The 22,947-nt window shown below is 40.2% G+C and overlaps 2 protein-coding genes across 2 annotated transcripts; both read left to right on the forward strand.

The window, feature by feature from the left end:
- The first annotated feature begins 1,919 nt into the window (after positions 1–1,919).
- Positions 1,920–19,071, forward strand: LOC100553797 (neuropeptide FF receptor 1). Its single transcript, XM_008119664.3, has 4 exons — positions 1,920–2,269; positions 14,393–14,827; positions 15,340–15,439; positions 17,424–19,071. Exons 2-4 carry the CDS (start codon positions 14,533–14,535, stop codon positions 18,232–18,234), a joined length of 1,206 nt encoding a protein of 401 aa, XP_008117871.1. The 5' UTR covers positions 1,920–2,269; positions 14,393–14,532; the 3' UTR covers positions 18,235–19,071.
- Positions 6,257–7,150, forward strand: LOC107982768 (ribonuclease Y). Its single transcript, XM_016992966.2, has one exon. The coding sequence runs from the start codon at positions 6,257–6,259 to the stop codon at positions 7,148–7,150; it is 894 nt and encodes a 297-aa protein (XP_016848455.2).
- Positions 19,072–22,947: the final 3,876 nt, after the last annotated feature.

Below are 22,947 nucleotides of genomic sequence, written 5' to 3' on the forward strand. Positions count from 1 at the left end.
TTCAAATCCCGGGAGCAGAGTGAGCGCCCGCTGTTAGCTCCAGCTTCTGCCAACCTAGCAGCTTGAAAACATGCCAATGTGAGTAGATGAATAGGTACCGCTGTGGCGGGAAGGTAATGGCACTCCATGTAGTCATGCCGACCACATGACCTTGGAGGTGTCTATGGACAACACTGGCTCTTGGGCTTAGAAATGGAGGTGAGCACAACCCCCAGAGTCAGACATGACTGAACTTAACGTCAAGGGATACCTTTACACACACACATATGCAGGGACTACACCAATTTAACAAAGTTTCAGCCACAAAAACAAAGTTTCTAAAGTAGAGCAATGACTTTCACAGTAAAGACAACCCAATTTAACAGGAAATAAGACTTTCAAACCAGGAACAGATTTCTGCAATTATTAAAAAATGGTTTATTATAAAAGCTATGAAAATTTGCCAAAAATCAGAGGATAAGGGAAACGTTCCACATTTTGGTGAGCTATCAGTGTTAAATGTGTTCTACCACTGTACCAAGTTTGAAGAAGATCACTCAAAAAATGAGGGCGGGAGAGCCCCCTAAGTCCCCCCCCCCTTCGGGCTGTTTTTGGGCCACCGCGCATGCGCGTCCGCCATTAACGAATTAATTTCGAAAATAACGAATTTTCGTTAATTTCGAAAAATTTTGGGGGCCAAATTCGTTATTAGCAACAAAAACGAAAAACTGCCCCCTCTAGTTTTGAAACGAGTTTAGAATCAAATTTTTCATGGATCGATCAAGCCTAGTATATACCCTGCCCTTCTCACCCTGAGGGGGACTCAGAGTGGCTTACAGAATACAAATACAGCAAACATTTAATTTATAATAATAATAATAATAATAATAATAATAATAACAACAACAACAACAACAATAATTTTATTTATACCCCGCCTCCATCTCCCCCGAGGGAGACTTGGGGCAGCTTACATGGGCTGAGCCCAGATAAAAACAATAACAATATAAAATACATCAATAGACAAAAACATACACAATTATAAAATTTAAACATAACCTATGATATAAAAAAGACTTAATAAAACATAAAATTTAAACCCACGAGGTTGTAATAATAGATTGGGTAAAGTGCACCTTATAAAAGTTGTAGACTCAAGGTAACTGATAAAGTGCTATAGATTCGTGGGAGAGCTATATGGGATGGGAGAAACCCTGAGTCAATATCAAATTAACCAGCAAAAAGTGCAACCGGTGCAGAAATGGTCATGGAACATGATTGTTGTGGGGATGGGCAATCTTTATCTACTCGCATTTCTGCTTTCGACTTGCTAGGTGGGCAGGTGAGTTATGGCTGGCAGCAGGTGCTCACCCCCAACCTGGGCTCAAACTGCTTACCTTTTGACCGGCAGGATTTTTCTGCAGCACTGTGGTTTAGCCTAAGCCTGACCCCTTATATGTAGACCCATATAATGCGGTTAAGCCTCATTTTATGAGACTATACCAACCACATAATGCAGTTTCAAAGTGTATTATATGGCAGTGTAGATGAGGCCTTTCATTTCCCCAAATGATCAGGTGAAATGGCTGCAGTCCATACATTGTCTTCTGATTATTACATCAAATGGCAACCCTTAAGTTTGTCTATTAAGCCTTATAGAAAAGAATAAATGATACGCCTTTCAGCTTCTAAAGTGAAAGAATGGATCAAAGATCCAAAGCTGGGAGAATATACCACTGTTGTTCATAAGGTCTGTATAATCTCTTGTGGATAAGCAATGGTGCCTCTTTAAAGAAACAAGGCAAAGACATGGGCACCATGCAAATAAAATGTGCCAAACATTGTTAATATTAAGCAAAATAAGGGAAGAACAGGACACCTTGTAGGCGAACAAACAGATGGTAGCATAAGCTTTTCTGACCTACCATCTAGCCTAGTCTTTGTTCACCATTCCATGAACACTCACTTTTTTGCTGCTTCTTGTATGTTTTGAAGCTCCTGGAGTGACATCATTCCTCCCACTTTTATTAAAAGGGGACTTTATTCAGCCAGGGCTGAAGTAGACATAAGACAGGCATGGTTAGGAATACTGCATCCCATTCCGCTGATCCAGAATAGATAAAAATGCTTTTTTCTGGGCAAAAGAGACAAGAGATTATCTCATTTTGTCTTTAGTTTCTTTAAACGCTTTTCCATTTGCCTCGTGATTGAAGCACAAGGATGCAACAGCGTATGTCGATCTTTCTGCCAGTTGCAAGGAAGAATCCTCTTCAACCATCAGGGGATGCAGGTAAGAAAATGCAAATTAAATATATTTTAAATAGGGATGATTGAATCCATATTGTGAGCAAACAAATCATGTCTCCCTCCTCTCTTAAGAAACCAAGAATGATGCCAGGGGGACAATGGAAACATGTATATTTTATGTTATTCATATATAAACAGTATGTCTTTTCTATTTCTTGGTTTCCTTTGCTTTTTCCCTAGTTTGACAGCACTCACTGGAATATAACAGCAATTGCTATCATTCTGTCTCAGGTTGGATCTATACTAATCAGCTAATCTGCATTCTGAAACTGCATTAAATGGCAGTGTAGATCCATCTTCAGTCCTTGGAAAAATTCATTAAATACTGCACTGGCTTTCCTAGCAATTCTGAGCTATGTGTTGTCAAAGGTTGTCATGGCTGGTTCTTCTTTGGGAAACAATGTTCTCTTTATCCCTCGACCCTTCACTCATCTACAACACTGTGAAAAGGAGGAGGTTGTGCTGCGTTTGCCAAATTCAAGTCAAACTGCTTTATATGCAGTTGACAAAGTGGGGCAACAGAGGATTAATCAAGACTATCCTTTCCAAATTAGGACAGTTGGAAGGTATTTCCCCCCCTCAAAGACAAAGTGACTGGATGGTCATGACCTAAAGGAATGAATAGTCAAGTGTCCCCAGAAGATCCTGGTTCTCTTGGCTTTTAGTGCTGAATTGAGGTGCATCTACACTGTAGATTAATGATGTTCAACACCACTTTAAATGCTAAGGTTTCAATATTATGGAATCATGGGAATTACAGTTTTACAAGGTCTTTAGTGTTTTCCTCCAAAGAGTGCTGGTACCTCACCAACCTTAAACTTCTAGGATTCCATACGACTGAATCGTTGCACTTCAAGTGGTGTCAATCCCCACCAATTCTACAGTCCTGACAATACAAAATGTATCATAATGTGCACTTTGCTTATCCACTATTGCAACCTCATTGGTTTTAATTCTACGTTTTAATACTGCGTTTCTGTTTTTTTATTATTGTGTATATATTATTATTTGTTTTGTTATTGTTCTTTGATGTTTCATATTTTGTCATTGTTTTGTATCTGATTTTGCTGTAAGCCGCCCCGAGTCCCCTTCGGAGGAGATGGAGGCGGGATATAAATAAACAACTTCTCCTTCTCCTTCTCCTTCTCCTTCTCCTTCTTCTTCTTCTTATCACCCCAAAGGCTGCATATACCCATCATAGGTCTCCTCCAAGCATCAAAAACAATTGTTGCAACATAAATAAAGAAATACATAAATATTATGCCCCCTTACAAATATGTCTTGAGGGCCATTTCCATCATTGGGTTGCTATGAGTTTTCCGGGCTGTATGGCCATGTTCCAGATGCATTCTCTCCTGGCTTTTCACCCACATCTATAGCAGGCATCCTCAGAGGTTGTGAGGTATGTTGGAAACTAGGCAAGTGGGGTTTATATATCTATGGAATGTCCAGGGTGGGAGAAAGAACTCTTGTCTGTTTGAGGCAAGTGTGAATGTTGCAATTGCCCAACTTGATTAGCATTGAATAATCTTGCAGCTTCAAAGCCTGGCTGCTTCCTGCCTTCTTTTGGTTTTTTAAAAACAGAGGCTGAATAGTCATTTATCAGGAATGCTTTAATTGTGTATTCCTGTATGGTAGAATAGGGTTGGACTGGATGGCTCTTGGGGTCTCTTGGAGGCTTTAAAGCAAAGGCTGGAAGGCCATCTGTCGGAGGTGCGTTGAATGAGATTTTCCTGCTTCTTGCAGGGGATTGGACTGGATTGCCCATGAGGTCTCTTTCCACTCTATGATTCTATGATTCTAACTCTTGGATTCTATGATTTCTACTAATAAAAACCATAGATAATTGATATAACTTTTAAGTGTACACTAAAGCCATTGAAATAGCTCAAGATTTTCCATACCTTGGACTTCCGGGTATGGCAGCATGGCGACTGGATGAGTGTTCGTGAAACCCGTGAGCACCGACCTCTAAACAGACCGGGTAGGGCAGTTTTTTCGCCCCCTCTCCTGGGCGGATCGAGTCCCTGGGAGACTGCGAACCCACCGAGACCCCTATCGCGGATCTAACGGCTGATCCCCCTCAAGGAGATTAGCGAAAGATCAGAGAACGGGCGGTGGCAGCGGGTCTGATGAGGCTGAGGACAAGAAGGTCCAAAACAGAAGCCTAGCCATACTTCCAAAACTAAAAAGGATATAAGAAGAATCTTAAATGAATGTGAGAGTGGATCGATACACAGACAAACAAAAGTGCAGTCAGAAAGACTGAAGGCAAGCGAAGAAAGAAGAAAGAAGCGAAGAAGCGAAGAACGCCTAAGGTAACCCCCCTTAAAACTCTGGGTGGAAAAAAAAATAGAAGGGTATCTAAACAACAAACTTAAACTAGCGAACAATAACGCAAGGGCTGAAAGGCAAACAGAGTTATACCCAAAGGAGTTGCCATCAAGTTGCCCTAAAAGCCATAAATACCACCCTCCGAGATTGGATCTGACAAAATATAATATAATATAATAACATACAAAAAAGAAAAAAAGAAAGGGGGAGCGGGAAAAAAAAAAGCGCAGGACTGTGAAGGGTTAAATACCGACCTTGAGAGCCTGGAGTTTAGTCTACAGAATTTGAGCGTCATAGAAAACCTCAAAGACCCGGATGAAAGAAGAAAGCGGAAGCTCGTAAGCGGAAGAAGGGATAAAGGAAAATCAAGAAGGTCAACCCTGCCGCAGGAAGACTGGAGGACTCAGCTAATAAAATTAAATTAAAATTATATAAGTAACAGACAGCAAAGTCCTGATAAGAAGAAGGGAGTAAGAGCGGAGAACGGGAAACACCGGGCAGATAAAGTATGAAGCACGGAAAGTAACAGGACGAGAATAACCAGCGGCAGAAGGGGAAAGATTGGGACGAGTAGCAACTGGGAAGAGGAGAGACGAGGCAGAAGGAGGTGTCACGGGAGGAGAAAGAGAAGAACGAGGAGGAGAAGCAGACGGAGGCGAGAGGGAAAGACGAGGAGGAGAAGCAGACGAGCGTGAAAGGCGGAGGCCACGAGGACGAAAAGCAGACGGAACGAGAGGAGGAGGTAGACGAGGACGAGAAGCAGACGGGTGAGAGGAGACTACGAAAGAGAGAGGAGTAGACAGAAGAAGGGGAAAAGAAGAGAGAGACAGTGAGAGCGAATAGACGCGACGAGAAGGGGTTGTGCGGTGGGGGAGAAAGGAGGTAAAAAAGAAAAGAAAGACTGAACGGCAGGGAAACCAGAAGGTGCGGAAGGGATAATTCAGAAATAATTCAGGGAAAGGCAATGAAGAGAATTAATGTTAAGCAAGTCAAATGCATGTAAATTTCATTTGAATTGATACAAGACAAGGGGGGTAAGCAGTTTAAAATATATATATATACAATTAATTGATCAGCAATATTAGTAATAGTATTTAAGTGATCTGGAATAAGAGAATATATGTCCAATTAATTAAGTAGTTAATCAGTGGTTTGAAATATACCTCCTATAGACTTTAGTGGGGAATTTGTTTACGAGATTATTAGAAACTGAATAGATCATTACTGGGCGGGGGCAAGTTAATAAGGGGGGGGGAGAAAAAAAGGGGAAATGTACACATACTTATAAGCATTTATTCTAATTAATTATTTAATACAGGAACTTCATATTACACCCAACAATAATCAAGAAATAAAGTTATTTGATTGCGGAAAGATATAAGTATCCAATGTATCCAAAGGAGAATATACCCCCTCAATAAAATAAGAAGATTAAATTAAGCAAATAGTTAGACAAATAGTAACTTAGAAACAATTAGAGTTCTCAAATTGACCGGGTTAAGAAGCCCAAGGACTACATTTAATCCTCACACCAGAACAAAACAAAGAAGATGTCAATGCAGAAACTCAAGACAGATGAAAAAAAATGTCCGGAAGAAAGGGGTCCATCTCTGAGGAGGTAAATCTAAAAGACGTGATGAAGGAACTTCAAAAAATTTCGGAAAATCAAAGAACTCTCCAAGAACAGATGATAGATATGAGGAAAGAATTATCAGAAGAATTCATAGAAGTGAAAAGAGAAATAAAAGATTTACAAAAAGAAATGAAAGAAGTAAAAGAAGATAAACAAAAATTGGAAAAGAAACAAGACAAGTTTCAAGCCAAACTGGAAAGATTAGAAGTAAAGAATAACAAACTGGAGGAAAGACAAGAAAAACTGGAGAGGAAAGAACTAGAATTCCAAGTAAGAGTAAGAAACATCGTGGAAGAGCCAAAAGAAAATCTGAAGCAAATAACGACCCAAATTTTAGCAGACCTACTACAGATACAGGATGAGGTAATGGAGGATTGTATTGAGAAAGTGTATAGAGTAACCACAAATTACTCAAGAAAAAACAAGGTGGCAAGAGACGTAATTGTACAGTTTGAAAGGAGGAGAACAAGAGAAGAAGTGTTAAGAACCAGTAACAAAAATACTATCCGCTATAAAGGACAGAAAGTAACGATACTGAAAGAACACCCGCCTAGCACAATGCAAAAACGCAAGAAGTATCTATTCCTCACAGAAGAATTAAAAAAACGACATATTAGATTTAGATGGGAATGGAAAGAAGGTCTGATGGCAACGTATAATCAGGAAAGAGTTTGGATAACTTCAGAAGAGAAGGCTAAGGAATTCTATAAGAATCTAATGAAGAAAGAAAATGGACCGACCCCACCGGACCAAAACTCGGAGAGATTAAGGAAAAAACCCAGAATCACCTCACCAGACAATACCCACTACGCTACGACCCCACAAACTTCAAACCTAATTTGCCTAGAAGAAGAAGAAGCAAAAGAAGAAGAAGAAGAAGAAACCACCCAGCACTAAATTATGGAAATAAAATGTCATTCAAATAACGTTAATGGTATGAATTCATCTAATAAAAGAAATAGTCTGTTCAAACATTTGAAAAAATCGAGATTTGATTTAATAGCACTCCAGGAAACCCATATCTGCCATAGACACACCGCATATTTAAGTCAGACAAACCTAGGAAAAGAATTTATATCATCCGCTCCGGAAAAAAAAGGGGGGTGGTCTTATATATAAATCAAAAATTAAATCCAGAACTAGTATTTAAAGATGATGATGGAAGGATGGTAGGAGCAAAAATTAAAGTGGGCAACCAGACAACATTAATCTGCAACATCTACGCGCCTAATGGGTCAAAAACAGCCTTCTTAGGAAAATTAAAAGACAAAATAATAGAGCATGAATTCGATGAACTGATGATCTTGGGTGATTTCAATGGGGTTTTAAATCCAGAATGGGACAAAAAAGGGAACGTAAACAAAAAGAACAAGGATACGCAATTAGGCAAACTCCCAAGAAATTTTATTAAGGCACTGCAAGACTGGGAACTTAAGGATGCCTGGAGGGCGCACCACGAAGGAGAGAAGGATTTTACATACTTCTCGAACAGACATAACTCATGGTCTAGAATAGACATGGCATGGATGACCCCCTCATTGATTTTGAAACTATCCAAAATAAAAATTACTCCTAGGTATATCTCGGACCATTGTCCATTAGAATTCATGATAAATAAAACAATTAGAAACCCAAATTGGAGGTTAAACGGAAATCTAATAAAATCAGAGGAAGATATCAAAAAGAATAAAAATTTTTTGAAGGAATATTTCGATTTGAACAATACGGAAGAAATACCTATCCAAACAATTTGGGACGCAAGTAAGGCGGTCATGCGAGGCCACTTTATTCAACAAAATGCCCAAAAAAATAAAATGAAAAATAGAGTTACCAACGATATAGAGGAGGCAATCAAAATAAAGGGAAAAAAATTAAAATTAGAGCCAATCAACATCAAAGTTAAACAAGATTTGGAAATTTTGAGGAAGCAAAAAATTCATATAGAACTGGAAGAGACAGAGAAAAAATTAAGGTTTATTAAACAGCAACAGTTTCAAAATGCCAATAAGCCAGGCAAATGGCTAGCCTGGAAAATTAGGAAGAAAAAACAAGCACATGTTATTACTGAAATCACCACAGGAGGAGTCAGCTATATGACAAAACAGAGCATACTGACTCAATTTAAAATTTTTTACAGTAAGCTGTACTCGAAAGACCAAATAGATAAAGAAAAAATATCTCAATTTATCAGTAAGCAAAAACTGGCCAAAATATCAGAGACACAAAGGGAGCTTTTAAATAAAGAAATAACAGAGAAGGAAATTAAAGCAGCAATAAACAAGATAGATGGGAATAAAGCCCCGGGACCGGACGGATTAAGTGGCATCTATTATAAGGTCTTTGCGGAAGAAATAACTCCGTATCTCAAAAAAATTATGAATAGTATTTTAGAAAACCAAAAAATCCCAGATTCATGGAAATACGCATTAATAACTACGATCCCAAAAGAAGGTCAAGATCTCAAAAATGTAAAAAATTATAGACCAATATCTTTATTAAACTCAGACTACAAAATCTTCACGAATATATTAGCGGAGAGACTGAAAGATTTTCTGAAAGAGTGGATAAAAGAGGAGCAGACGGGCTTTCTACCAAAGAGACAAATGAAGGACAATGTGAGGGAAATTATAAATATAATTGAATATTATGAATTTACAAGAAAAGAGGAATTGGCTTTGCTTACTATTGACATGGAAAAAGCATTTGATAATTTAAATTGGGATTTCTTCAAATTATTAATACAAGAATTAGATATGAGGTACAAATTTACAAATGCAATTAACCAAATTTACGACAAACAAGAGGCAAAAATAAAAATAAACTCATTAGAATCGAAAAGTTTTAGAATATGTAAAGGAACCAGACAAGGTTGCCCATTGTCCCCCTTGCTCTTCATCTTCTCATTGGAAATTCTATTAAACAACATCAGAGAAGACCCCAAATTAAAAGGTGCCAAAATTAAAAAATATAATTATAAAGTCAGGGCCTATGCGGATGATCTCATTTGTATAATTGAAGATCCAATCAAGACAATTCAAAATTGGCTATCGAAAATAAGAGAATTTGGAGAAGTATCGGGTTTAAATTTAAATATAGATAAGACCATGATCTTGCCAAAAAATATGGCAAAAAAAGGCAAGAAGAACTAACAGAAATCTCAGGGATACAGATCAGGAAAAAAAAAAAAATATTTAGGTATAACGTTAACGGCCAGGAACTTTCAATTATTAGAGAATAATTATGACCCTATATGGAGAGATATAAAGAAGGACTTAGAAAAATGGAAGTATTTAAATTTATCATTATTAGGGAGAATTTCAGTAATAAAAATGTCTATTCTGCCCAAGATGTTATTTTTATTTCAGAACATCCCTATCATTAGAAACTCACAAAAATTCAAAAATTGGAATAAAGATATTAGCAAATTCATTTGGATGGGCAAAAAACCTAGAATAAAAAGAAGTTACATGATAGATGAAAAGAAAAGAGGAGGATTAGGGCTACCAGATCTCCAAATATATCATGACACATGTGGCCTTATATGGGTGAAGGATTGGGCTACATTGGAGAACACTAAAATCATAACACTGGAAGGTATAGATCTACGGGCGGGTTGGCATGCATACTTATGGTATGGAAAAAAAACAACGGAAAAAAAATTTGGCAACCATTTTATCCGATCCGCACTCATAAAAATCTGGGACAAATATAGGAAGAAATTTTATTGGAAAACACCTAGATGGATCTCTCCATTAGAAGCATGTCAGAGAAGAGAGACAGGTGGAGAAATATGGCCCAGATACAAAGACATCTTAGTGAAAGAAAATGGAAAACATAATCTACAAAGTCAGGAAGAAATAAATCGCAAATTCCCTAATGTTGGATGGTTCCAATACATGCAATTGAAAGAATATTATAATAAAGACAAAATTCTAGGATTTGAAGAGAGAGATAGTTTCTGGGATAAGGTAATGAAATTGGGAAATAAACAAATATCCATAATTTATACAAAACTAATAGAATGGGAGACGGATGAAGTAGCAATAAAAGAAAACATGACCAAATGGGCTAAAAATTTAGGGGAAAAAATTTATTTAGAAGAATGGGAAAAGGCCTGGAACTCCAGACTAAAAACAACATATGCCATAGAACTGAAAGAAAATTGGATTAAAATGTTTTATCGCTGGTATTTAACCCCTCAAAAATTATCAAACTATTATAAAAAAACTTCAAACAAATGTTGGAAATGCGGTGACCAGGTGGGGACATTTTTCCACTGTTGGTGGACATGCAAAAAGGCGAAGAAATATTGGAAAGAAATCCATCAAAAAATACAAGAGATGTTGCAAATTAAGGTAGAGCTGGACCCAAAGTATTTTCTATTGGGCATGCTCAATATAGAAAAAGACAAAAATAAAGAAACGTTGTTTAATTACCTCACCACGGCGGCTAGAATAATATATGCCAAAGATTGGAAAAAGAAAGAAACTCCTGAGCTAAGCAGTTGGTTAAACAAAGTGTTGGAAATTATGAATATGGACAAGCTGACGTATTTACTGAAAGATAATAATGGCATACCAAAAAGGCAAACGGATTGGGGCTTGATAAAGAAGTACTTAAGAGAAAAACAAATAACGATGCTAATTTAGATAAACAATTATTAGAAATAGATCAAATGTAAGAGGATACAAAATATCTGTGTAAGAGATGGAAGTCAGAGGCTGAATAGTCATTTATCAGGAATGCTTTAATTGTGTATTCCTGTATGGTAGAATAGGGTTGGACTGGATGGCTCTTGGGGTCTCTTGGAGGCTTTAAAGCAAAGGCTGGAAGGCCATCTGTCGGAGGTGCGTTGAATGAGATTTTCCTGCTTCTTGCAGGGGATTGGACTGGATTGCCCATGAGGTCTCTTTCCACTCTATGATTCTATGATTCTAACTCTTGGATTCTATGATTTCTACTAATAAAAACCATAGATAATTGATATAACTTTTAAGTGTACACTAAAGCCATTGAAATAGCTCAAGATTTTCCATACCTTGGTTTGGAATGGAGATTGTGATCAAGCGGTAGCATAGCGGGTTAAACCGCTAGCTGCCGGAAGTCTGCTGACTGGAGGGTTGGCAGTTCGAAGCCATGAGTCAGGGTGAGCTCCCGACTGTTAGTCCTAGCTTCTCCCAACGTAGGAGTTTGAAAGCATGCAATGCAAGTAGATCAATAGGAGCCGCCTTGGAGGGAAAGTAAAAGGGTGACCCATGCAGACATGCTGGCAAAATACGATCGGAGATGCCAACAGTCTCCTCAACATGGAAAAATGGAACAAGAGCACCTCCCCATGGCTGTAGTTGAGCAATGCCTTCAGACACCGGAGATGAAAGGAGGTGTTTACCTTTGTCTGTGTACGTGTATTGTATGTTGTTGTGCAAAAAGGCAACGTTTGCCTTATATGTGTACTGTTATCCTCTCTGAGTCACTCCAGGGAGATAAAGCAGAATATAAATAAAGTCTAATAATAATAATAATAATAAAAAAACTTTATTTATATACCGCCCTATTTATTTATTTCATTTATTTACAGTATTTATATTCCACCCTTCTCACCCCGAAGGGGACTCTGGGCGGATCACATTGTACACTTATAAGGCAAACATTCAATGCCATATAACATAGAACAGAGACAGACGCAGAGGCAATTCAAACCTTCTCCAGCTTCCAGCTTCCTGAAGGTATGCTTGATTCCGGCCACAGGGGAGCAGCTGCTTCATCATCCACTGCGACGGCAACTTCCTCATTCCAACAGTGGCTGGATGATTTTTATGATGTCGTAAATTAGCCTCCCCACATATAAGTGGTACCTAAATTTCCTACTTGATAGGTGCAACTATCTTTCATGTTGCTTAGGTCAGCAACGAGAAGGGGCTATATTTTATTTTTAATGGTCGGGTGCTCACCCCGACACGAGCTGGCCTCAAACTCATGATCTCTTGGTCAGAGTGATTTATTGCAGCTGGCTGCTAACCAGCCTGTGCCACAGCCCGGCCCCTATCTCCCAGAAGTGATTCAGGGGGGTTACAACAATGATACATAGCATACAATACATAACAATATAAAAAGCAGATTATTACACAAAATAAAATGTTATACTAAAAATAACAATCAATAACAATCACAACAGGTTGTTGTTGTTGTTGTTGTTGTTGTTGTTATTATTATTATTATTATTATTATTATTATTATTATATCAGATTGATTTTTCCACTTATGCCCAAACCTAGGAAGTAGATTCAATTATTATTTTGTTTGACTGATTCTCACACTGCTGTCCCAGCAAACCATCCATGGCTGCTTACTGTGCAAGAGTATAATGCAAGGCAATTAAGAGATAACTGAAATCAGCTCCCTGGGTGGCATCTGCATAATAAATGACATAATTAAATGGTGCTAAAAGCTTGAACAAAATAAAAATTGTGCTAAATAAACAGCCAGAACCAAAAATCAAGCTGCCTCCCTTCCTGATCTTGGAACGGGTGTTTCATTGGCATGTTGGATCCCTAAGTACAAAACTTGAAGTGGGAAAGAGCAGCACAAATAGGGCACCATCCATATATTATATTTTCTCCTTCTCCTCCATTCTGTAGAAGCATTTTCTTCCTCCATTTGTTCTCTGCATCCCTTCTGTGTCCAGGTAGCCCTAATGGAAGGGAAAAAAAGCTCATTTGACAGCTGGAAACCAGCTTTTGTACTTTTACAAGATTGGTTTCCTCCCCTGTTGAGAAGCATCTGGCAATCGAAGCAACCTGCCTTTGGAGATTGGTAATGCAATGGGGAGATCTGATGAAACAACTGTGTGTCGCCTGCTTATTTAATAGGAACATAATTCCAAGGCTGAATGGCATGTGTGTATCCAAGCCTTAGACAATACTAGACCTGTTGCATTCATTAAACACTTATGCCAATTATGTAAATAGAATGCTAATACGCTGCCTGAGTTGCAGTGAGCATTATCTCTCTCAGTTCTCCTGAATTCCCTCTCCTCCTTGTTTGCTTCATTAATATTCCCTATGGTGACTCATAAGTTGTTTACTTAATTTCAATATATGCCAAAGAGAAGCACAGGGTTATTAAAAAAACATTTTAATTGGCTTTGACTGCTCTCACCAACAAGAACAAGTTTTATAATGTTTTTAACATGTTATATGTCTCTCCAATATTTTTAGGTTTGTATAGTTATGAGTAATATTTGTGAGTTATACTCCCTCAGGTAGGAAGCAGCTAGGCTTTGAAGCTGCAAGGCTATTCAATGCTAATCAAGCTGGCCAATTGCAACAGACAAGAGTTCTCTCTTCCACCCTGGACATTATTCCATAGGTGTGTAAACCCCCTTGCCTAGTTTCCAACAGACTTCACAACCCCTGAGGATGCCTGCCATAGATGTGGGCAAAACATCAGGAGACAATGCTTCTGGAACATGGCCATATAGCCCGAAAAAACCACAGCAACCCTATACTTAATTTGTTACTATTATTCATTTTCTATGTAATTGATGTGTTTACTTTTGTTGTTTGCTATGTTCTTATTTGTTGAATATTGACTCTTGTTGTAAGCCTCTCCAAGTCCCCTCAGGAAGATGGGGCAGGGTATAAATAAATTATTATTATTATTATTATTATTATTATTATTATTATTATTATTGTATGACACAGCAAACAAGATAGATATGCTGGATTTCGTATCATAAAATCACAAGTCGAACACTTCCCTAGTGTCTAGGACTGTGTGATGTATTTTCGAATGATGCGCGCAGATCCCGGTAGGGTGGCCTTTTGCAGTTGGCAGATCATAAATTTGTCAATGTCTATTGTTTCCAAATGCCGGCTGAGATCTTTTGGCACGGCAGCCAAAGTGCCGATCACCACCGGGACCACCTGTACTAGTTTCTGCCTGAGTCTTTGAAGTTCAATTTTGAGGTCCTGATAGTGGCTGAGTTTTTCCTGTTGTTTTTCGTCAATGAGACTGTCACCTGGGATGGCAACATCAATAATCCAAACCTTTTTCTTTTCCACAACTGTGATGTCTGGTGATTATTATTATTATTATTATTATTATTATTATTATTATTATTATTATTATTATTTGCAGATTTCCTATCTATGCTGAAATGTTATGGCTTGGAAAAATAGTTTTTCATGGACATGGATTCGCAAAAGTGGCTTGTGGGCAGAACTAGCCACTGAAATTATTTTTCTGCTTTCTTCCTGGTCGTTGCCAAATGATCCACTATGGAGGCCCATGAAGACATTAACCAGACAACCCACGCTTTGGGAAGGTCTAAAAGGAACTTGACATATTCCTCTTATTATCAGCACTCGCTGCCAGTCGCTGCCAGCTACACGGTCGCCTACCTGCTCATCTTCATCTTCTGCATGCTTGGGAATGGCCTTGTTTGCTTCATCATTGTGAGAAACAGACAGATGAGGACAGTCACCAACTTGTTTATTCTCAACCTGGCCATCAGTGATTTGTTGGTGGGCATTTTCTGTGTTCCCACGACACTCGTGGATAATTTGATCACAGGTAAGGCAAAGAGACAATGAATGTTTGCATCCTCTGGATTCTGGATGCAAGTGAAATGGAGGGTGGAAAAGAAGACCCTTCTAGATTCCACTCCCCACCCCAATCATTTCCTTGGACAAAAAAGGAGACACAACAATAATAGATCGAAAAGTTGTTCTTGTTTTGACATCAACAACATCATTAATAAATGCCTCCTTTTCCCAGTTTGGGGCTCAAGGTGGCTTAACCTTGCATTATTTTTTGGAAAGATAGGGCTTTGTACATGGAGAAACAACCAGCAGGGAATGAAGTCAGACTTCCCTTTACCTTTTTTTGGTTGAAATTGTGTCAAGTTTTCATTCTCAGATAATGGCATGTGGCAACTCATTGGTAATAGTATCTTTGCTATGGAGTTATAAAAGGCTGCCTGTGTATTAAATAGAGAGAGAGAGAGCTAACTGGTAAAAGTAGCCTTTCTCTTGTTTACTGAACTGCACCTCATGGTTCTGGTTGTCTTTTTACTTGTCTCCTAGGATGGCCCTTCAGCAACAGCATCTGCAAGCTGAGTGGCCTGGCCCAAGGCATGTCAATTTCATCATCCATCTTCACGCTGGTGGCGATCGCAGTGGATAGGTGAGAAGGGAAGATCCGACAAGCAGAGCATACACAGTTTCATTCACTTACTGAAGACATGTTTCTGTACACACAGGGGGTCCAAATGGGGTCTGGTGGCCAGTCCCCTCTCATTGAAATCAATGTGAAGACCTCAGTCCCACCCCAGTCCAGCCTTTTGTGAGCCACCCCGAGTCCCTTCTGGGAGATGGTGGTGGGATACATTATTATTATTATATTTGAAACACAACAAGATGAGTCCACAGCAAACACTCTGCTGGCTGTTGAATTGGACACTTCCCAAGTGTCTAGGACTGTGTGATGTATCGGCAAATAATGCAAGCAGATCCCAGTAAGGTGGCCTTCTGCAGCTGGCAGATGGTAATTTTGTCAGTGCCAATTGTGTTTAAGTGCAGGCCAAGGCCTTTAGGTGCTGCACCCAGTGTGCCGATCACCACTGGGACAACTTTGACTGGCTTGTGCCAAAGTCTTTGTAGTTCAATCTTTAAATCCTCATATCGTGTCAGCTTTTCCAGTTGTTTCTCCTCAATCCTACTGTCTCCTGGGATTGCTACACTGACAATCCATACTTTGTATTTTAACATGATCGTGAGGTCAGGAGTATTGTGTTCCAAAACCCTGTCTGCCTGAATTCGGAAGTCCCAGAGTAGCTTGACATGCTCATTCTCTGTAACTTTTTCCAGCTTGTGATCTCACCAGTTCTTTGTCGCAGGCAGATGGTATTTGTGGCACAAGTTCCAATGAATCATTTGAGCAATGGTGTTATGCCTCTGCTTGTAGTCTGTCTGTGCAATCTTCTTGCAGCAGCTGAGGATGTGATCTATTGTTTCATCTGCTTCCTTGCAGAGTCTACATTTGGGATCTGTTGTCGACTTTTCAATTTTGGCTTTGATGGCATTGGTTCTAATGGCTTGTTCTTGGGCTGCCAGAATAATAATAATAATAATAATAATAATAATAATAATAATAATTTTGGCAAAGGCATAACTACTAGAGCCATTCTTGGCTCTGGAACCAGCCCTGAATAAACTAATCTTTTTGGAAGAAGACTAGTATTAGAACCCTTTTCCACCGGCATCTGTTTATGTGGTGGGAATATGGAAATGAAAGAGCGTTCTTCTAGCTCAGCCCCTTATTGGCCATCTGCCCTATTGCCTTCCAGATACAGGTTTATCACCACAATGAAGAGCAAGTTCCATATAATTCATGACATTGTGTGTTACAAAAACCTGGGGAGGGAGTACAGCTCAGTGGTGAGAATATATGTCCCTCACATGGAAGGAATTCCAAGGAAAAGAGTAAAAAAAGACAGTCGCCCCAAAAGGTTGGATTCAGGTGTTTTGGATATCAGTTCATAGAAGCACCGGCCAGCATAGGCAATAGTCACAGATGGGAGTTCACAGTGGGGAATGGGGAGGTGGTGGATTGGGGAAATAATATGTATATCTTGATGGCTGAATTTTTAAGATGGTGTTTTTTCTTCATATACCACAATAAAATGTGTGTATATGTGTGTGTATGTATATGTATGTATGTATGTATGTATGTATGTGTGTCTGTATGTGTGTGTATGTACACACAGACACACACACACACATATATACACACCCTAGAAATAACCTTTGGAGGGCCAAAATCTGAATGCCACTCAGAAAATAAATGCTGCAAAAGAACTCAGTGAAGGAACTCCAACCTGATATCCAGTTAGCAATCAGAATAGAGAAAATGTAGTTAGAACATTGATCCAAATCTTTGGTCTTCCAGTTCCTTGGGACTTCAGCTCCCAGAAGCTCTGGACAGCTTGGCCAACTGTCAGGATTTCTGGCAGCTGAAATCCAAAATGCCTGGTGATTCAAAAGTTGGGAACCACTGAACGAGAAAGACAATGAGTCTGATGTGTGTAGTATAAGTAAGCTTTCGTAGCCTTGCAATGTTATAATGGTCTTATCTTTCTCTGTCCTTTCCCCCTATTCCCAAACTCTAGGTTCCGCTGCATTGTCTATCCATTTAAACCCAAGCTCACCTTCATGCAGGCGCTCAATGTCATTGGCATCATTTGGATCCTGGCAATTACCATCATGTGTCCCTCTGCTGTCATGCTCACCGTGGCTCAGCAGGAGGGTAGCTACTTGGTCCGTGGTGACAACCAGAGCCTGGTGTACCCCTTGTATTTCTGCTATGAGGCCTGGCCAGAGAGTGAAATGCACACGATCTACACCACTGTGCTTTTTGTCCACATCTATGTGGCTCCATTGAGCTTCATAGTGTTCATGTATGGCAGGATTGGATTTAAGCTCTACATGTCCTCTGGTCCAGTAAGCCAGCACCAAGTGATAGGTAAAGCTCAGTGCAGCACAGTGGTTTCTAAGCAGAAGCTGAAGGTCATTAAAATGCTTGTCCTTGTGACACTGCTGTTCATGCTCTCCTGGTTGCCCTTGTGGACCCTGATGCTGGTCACAGACTATACAAACTTGGACGAGCAGGACATCAACCTTTTAGCTAGCTATGTGTTCCCTTTTGCGCACTGGCTAGCCTTCTCTAACAGCAGTGTCAACCCCATCATCTATGGTTACTTCAATGAAAACTTCAAGAAGGGCTTTCGAGCAGCTTTAAGACTTCAGAGCTGCTCCAGGAAAATGGTTCCTCGAGAAATATATGCTGAGAAGACAACTGTGAGTACCAGTGGCTTTGGTGCCAGAAATAAAATCTTCACCAGTGGAGAGTCTTCTGATTCAATCTCCTTGAAGAATTTGCATCCTAAAGCTCCTTGTGGTCCATCGATTGAAGATGATTAGAGAGCAGGGTTCTATGTGATACTGAACCCTTGAACAAAGCCTGCAAAGCTTGAGAAAGATTAATCAGCAGAGATTAGCTAAGACCTTTAGCTAAGAGGAGATTCATGATCAAATGAGAACATCAAGATCCATAATTTGTGTGGGTTGTTTATATTTGGGGGCCTCCGAATACTGGAAGCAGAAATATGTTTGCTTGTGTGCATGTCAAAATAATAATAATAATAACAATACTTTATTTATATCCCACCCTATCTCTCCAAGGAGATTCAGGGTGGATTACAGTACACATACATGGCAAACATTCAATGCCGTTTGGAGACAGGACAGAACAAGACAGACAGAAGGAGGTATGTAATCTTGAAGTCCAGTTTTTTGGTGCCTTGAAGGCTGCGGTTACACTGAGACTGAGTTGTAAGTCCCAACAAAACTGAATATTTTGTGAAATGTACTGTATATGGGCTTATAATACATCATGCGTTGATTGGTTTGCTATTGCAATGGTAAATTGAGATTTTCATATGGATTTTATTCTATTCATGTAAGGTCCTCATGAATCTAGCTACTTTAGAGTTTTAGTTAATGGGGATGGAGATCTTTTCTCTTCCGTTGTGTTATTTTTCTGACCCATTTCATGGTGCATTGAAATTTTGGATTTCTCTAGTGACATTTAAAAGCAGTATGTTCTTCTGTTATGTTGGTTAAAATTGTTCTGCATTTTAAATATTGTATTGTTCTTTCTGTCACTTTTTTGAACTGCAAAAAAGATATGTGCAGTGTGCAGAAAAAATTATAAATAGGAATATATAAATACCGCAAATAAAATAATAAATAAATTTGTTCATTTTTTTCCCAATTAGTTCACACAAACACTCTCCATCCATCTGCTACTGGCCTGGCCGGTCTGTCAAATTTTAAAACATAATGCGTCAAAAAGTTTGCCCTTGCCTGATATATATACATGATATAATATATAACATTTCTTGGAGCTCCACGAGTAACTTTTGCTTCAAAAAGAGCTCAATTGCTGAAAAAGTTTGAGAATTCCTGGTCTAAGGTAACTCCCATTGGACTTGAGAATGTCTACTGGAGCTATCCTTGATCCTGAAGAGACGGATGCATTTCTAACCATCTAGATCAGGCATGGGCAATTTTGGCCCTCAACTTCCACAATTCCTAATAGCCAGTAAGCTGTTAGTTTGCCCATGCCTTATCTACAAATGCCAAGAGTCAATGATAAATGTCAAAGGAGCAAGAGTCTAAAACATTGGTTCCCAAACATATTTGGCTTACTGCCTGCTTTCCAGAAAAAATATTACTCAGCGGCCCCTGGAAGAGGGGCGTGGCTTAGAGGGGTGGGCGTGGCTCCTGCTCAAGAGGGTGGGGCTGAGCCTCTCCCCTAGTCCAAGATGCAGGGCTGGGAGGGGAGATGGGCGGGGCCACAAATGGGGGGCCAGGACTGGGATGGGCGGAGTTATGAGCTCTGAGGCAGGGCTGAGCCTCTATCCCTGTCCTGCGATGCCTGCCAGGACACAGGGGCGGGGCTAGAGGAGGGGGCGGGGCCTCTTCCCAAGTGCCTGACAGGGCTGAACCTCTACACTCCGCCCCTGTGTTCTAACAAGCACTTCAGGGGAGGTATACAGAGGCTCAGCCCTGCCTCGCGCTCTTGGGAAGAGGCCCTGCCCCCTTCCCTATCTCTGCCCTCTGTGTCCCAACAAGTGCCTCAGGAGAGATATAGATTCTCAGCCCTGTCTCGGGCTCTTGGGAAGAAGCCACTCCCCTCCCCTGGCCCCGCCCCATGTCCTAATAGGTGCCATCACCGCCCCCCTGGATCGCTGCAGCACCCACCAGGGGGCGGTGGTGCCCACTTTGGGAATCACTGGTCTAAAACATTGTCATATTTCCATGGGTCAAGCCAGAGAAGCCAAAGTTCAAGGGTAGGTCAAACACAGTAGTCGAGGATCAGTCCAGGGGTTCGCAGTTCATTAAGGTCCACAGCATGATACAAACAAAACAAGGTTCACCAACACAATAATCTTCTTGGTTCAAGGTTCCACAATGTACAAGGCTTACAAGAGTTCATGACAGGTCTGGATACCATAATCCACCAACCCAGGGGAAACACCACCAGTATCCATGGGCAAGTATGGCAGGTATTTTCTCCCAAAGAGCAGCCTCTGCTAGGTTTTTTTATGCAGCTGATCACAGCTGCATCCTCTCTCTTGCAGGCCTGCTACCACCTGTAAATTCTTACCTGCAGGTTGCTCTGCCCTTTAGAACTAGGAGGAAGATCAACCCCTTCTGTACCTTCTGAAGCATCACCACCCTATGGGTCACAATCCCACCAAGCCTTCTGTATACTAACCACCACCAACTATTAGGCACTCTAATCACCATCAACTGCTGGACATGGCACCTATGAAAAACATCCCTTTCCCCAGCACGATAAAATTAGTACTAAAACGAGCTTGGGCTGATATATTTGCTGCTTTCAGAGAACCCATTTTTAGCTAAGGCTGTCTCTCTGGTGTAAACCGTGCCCAAAAAGCAAAAGGACCATGATCTTTCCATCGGAGAAAGCAAATTAGAAGGCTCACAGCAAATTAGACTCTTAGTTCTCCAGTCACCAAGTGTAATCTTGAGAGCTGACATCTAATGAGGAAAAGGTGCTTTCAGGTCCATATTTGGAAAAATCTCCTCTTGAATGATTCACTCCAGACAAGATGAAAGAGAAGCAGGTGAAAGAATTGGAAAGATTTACAAGAGGTAAGTTAGTCACTATAGCTAAAAATATAACTGGCAATGTTGGAGACTCAATCTATAGATATCTTTTAAAATTTAACTTATCAAATATGTATGCATTTTCCAAAATGGTCCCAAATTTCAGAGAGCACTGTAACTCCCACAAGCAACAGATCTGGCCCAAATTAAGCAGACAGATCCCCCATGACTAACTGGACATACTGGAAGGGTTTGGGGCAGATGGACCCTAGATTCTGGGAGTTATCGTTCATCTAGAGCACTGTGAACCCAAACAATGATGGATCTGGACCAAACTTGGCATTCATACCCGATATGCCCAAATTTGAAGACTAGTGGAGTTTCAGGAGAGGGAATGGACCTTGACATTTGGGAGTTATAGTTGCTGGGATTTATAGTTCACCTACAATAAAGGAGCACTTTGAACCCCACTGATGGCATTGGACCAAACATGGTACACAGAACCCCTAACAGAAAACACTGGAAGGATTTGGTGGGAATTGACCTTGATTTAGGGGAGTTGTAGTTCACCTAGATCCAAGAGAGGACTGTGAATCCAAATGACTATTGATCTGGACCAAACTTGACACAGATATCTGATATGCCTAAAATTGACTAGTGGTGGGGTTTTTGGAAGAACTGACCTTGATATTTAGGAGTTGTAGTTGCTGGGATTTAAAGTTCGCCTACAATCACTCTGAACCCTTACAAGCGATGGACCTGGACCAAGTTTGGTACACTGAAATCAAATGACCAACAGAAAATACTGGAAGGGTTGGGGGGAATTGACCTTGCATTCTGGGAGTTGTAGTTCACCTGCATCCAGAGAGCAGTGAATCCAGTCTATAACAGATCTGGACCCATGATCTACTTTGAATACTGGTGGGTTTTGGGGAGGATTGACCCATGATTTTGGAAATTGTAGTTCACCCACATCCTTCTGCATTTTCTAATGAGAACATTCATAACAACAAAAGCAAAGACTGACTTTTTTCTAATAAATAGAGTTACAAATTACCTAACATGCAAAAACAAACAATGCATTGCAGGGGTACCCAAGCTAGTCTATATATAAACAGCATAGGTAAAGGTAAAGGTTTCCCCTGACGTTAAGTACAGGGGGTTGGTGCTCGTCTCCATTTCTAAGCCGAAGAGCCGGCATTTACCGTAGACACCTCCAAGGTCATGTGGTCAGCATGACTGCATGCAGCGCCGTTACCTTCCCGCCAGAGAGGTACCTATTGATCTACTCACATTTGCATGTTTTTGAACTGCTAGGTTGGCAGGAGCTGGGGCTAACAGTGGGCACTCATTCCGCTCCTGGGAGTTCAACCTGGGACCTTTTGGTCCACAAGTTTAGCAGCTCAGTGCTTTAACACACTGTGCCACCAGGGCCCCCCATAAACAGCATATATGTATATAAAAACAGCATCCTTGCTTTTGTCATTTTGGCCAATAGGTGGTGACAGTTTACCATTCAACTCAAAAGAAGAAGACTTCAGAATGTACCATTCGCTGTTCCTTTTACTTTAATATTTTACACTGGCCATGAGCACCAGCATAAGATAATGGTTTAAATGTTGCATTAAGAGTGATCCTGTATGGGTAAGTAAACCCAGACTCTCTTTGAACTCACTTCTGTCTGTTCCCACCATGTTCTCCAGTAGCAAAGCTCCTTTATGCAGCTCCTCACGGATTGCCTTTGCAGCTTCATGGCTTCTAAATGCTATTCAAGCTTACTGGTTGCAACATTCACACTTGCTTTACACAGGCAAGGGTTCTTTCTTCCACCTTGGACATTCCACACACACACACACACACACACACACACACACACACACACACATATTTGCCTCACCTCCGACAGAAGTCTGAAGATGTCAGCCACGGATGCAGGCAAAATGTCAGGAGAGAATGCTACTGCAACATAGCCATACAGCCTGAAAAACTCATATC

This window comes from Anolis carolinensis, unplaced genomic scaffold (genome assembly GCF_035594765.1).
Source record: "Anolis carolinensis isolate JA03-04 unplaced genomic scaffold, rAnoCar3.1.pri scaffold_8, whole genome shotgun sequence".
NCBI classification, from domain to species: Eukaryota; Metazoa; Chordata; class Lepidosauria; order Squamata; family Dactyloidae; genus Anolis; species Anolis carolinensis.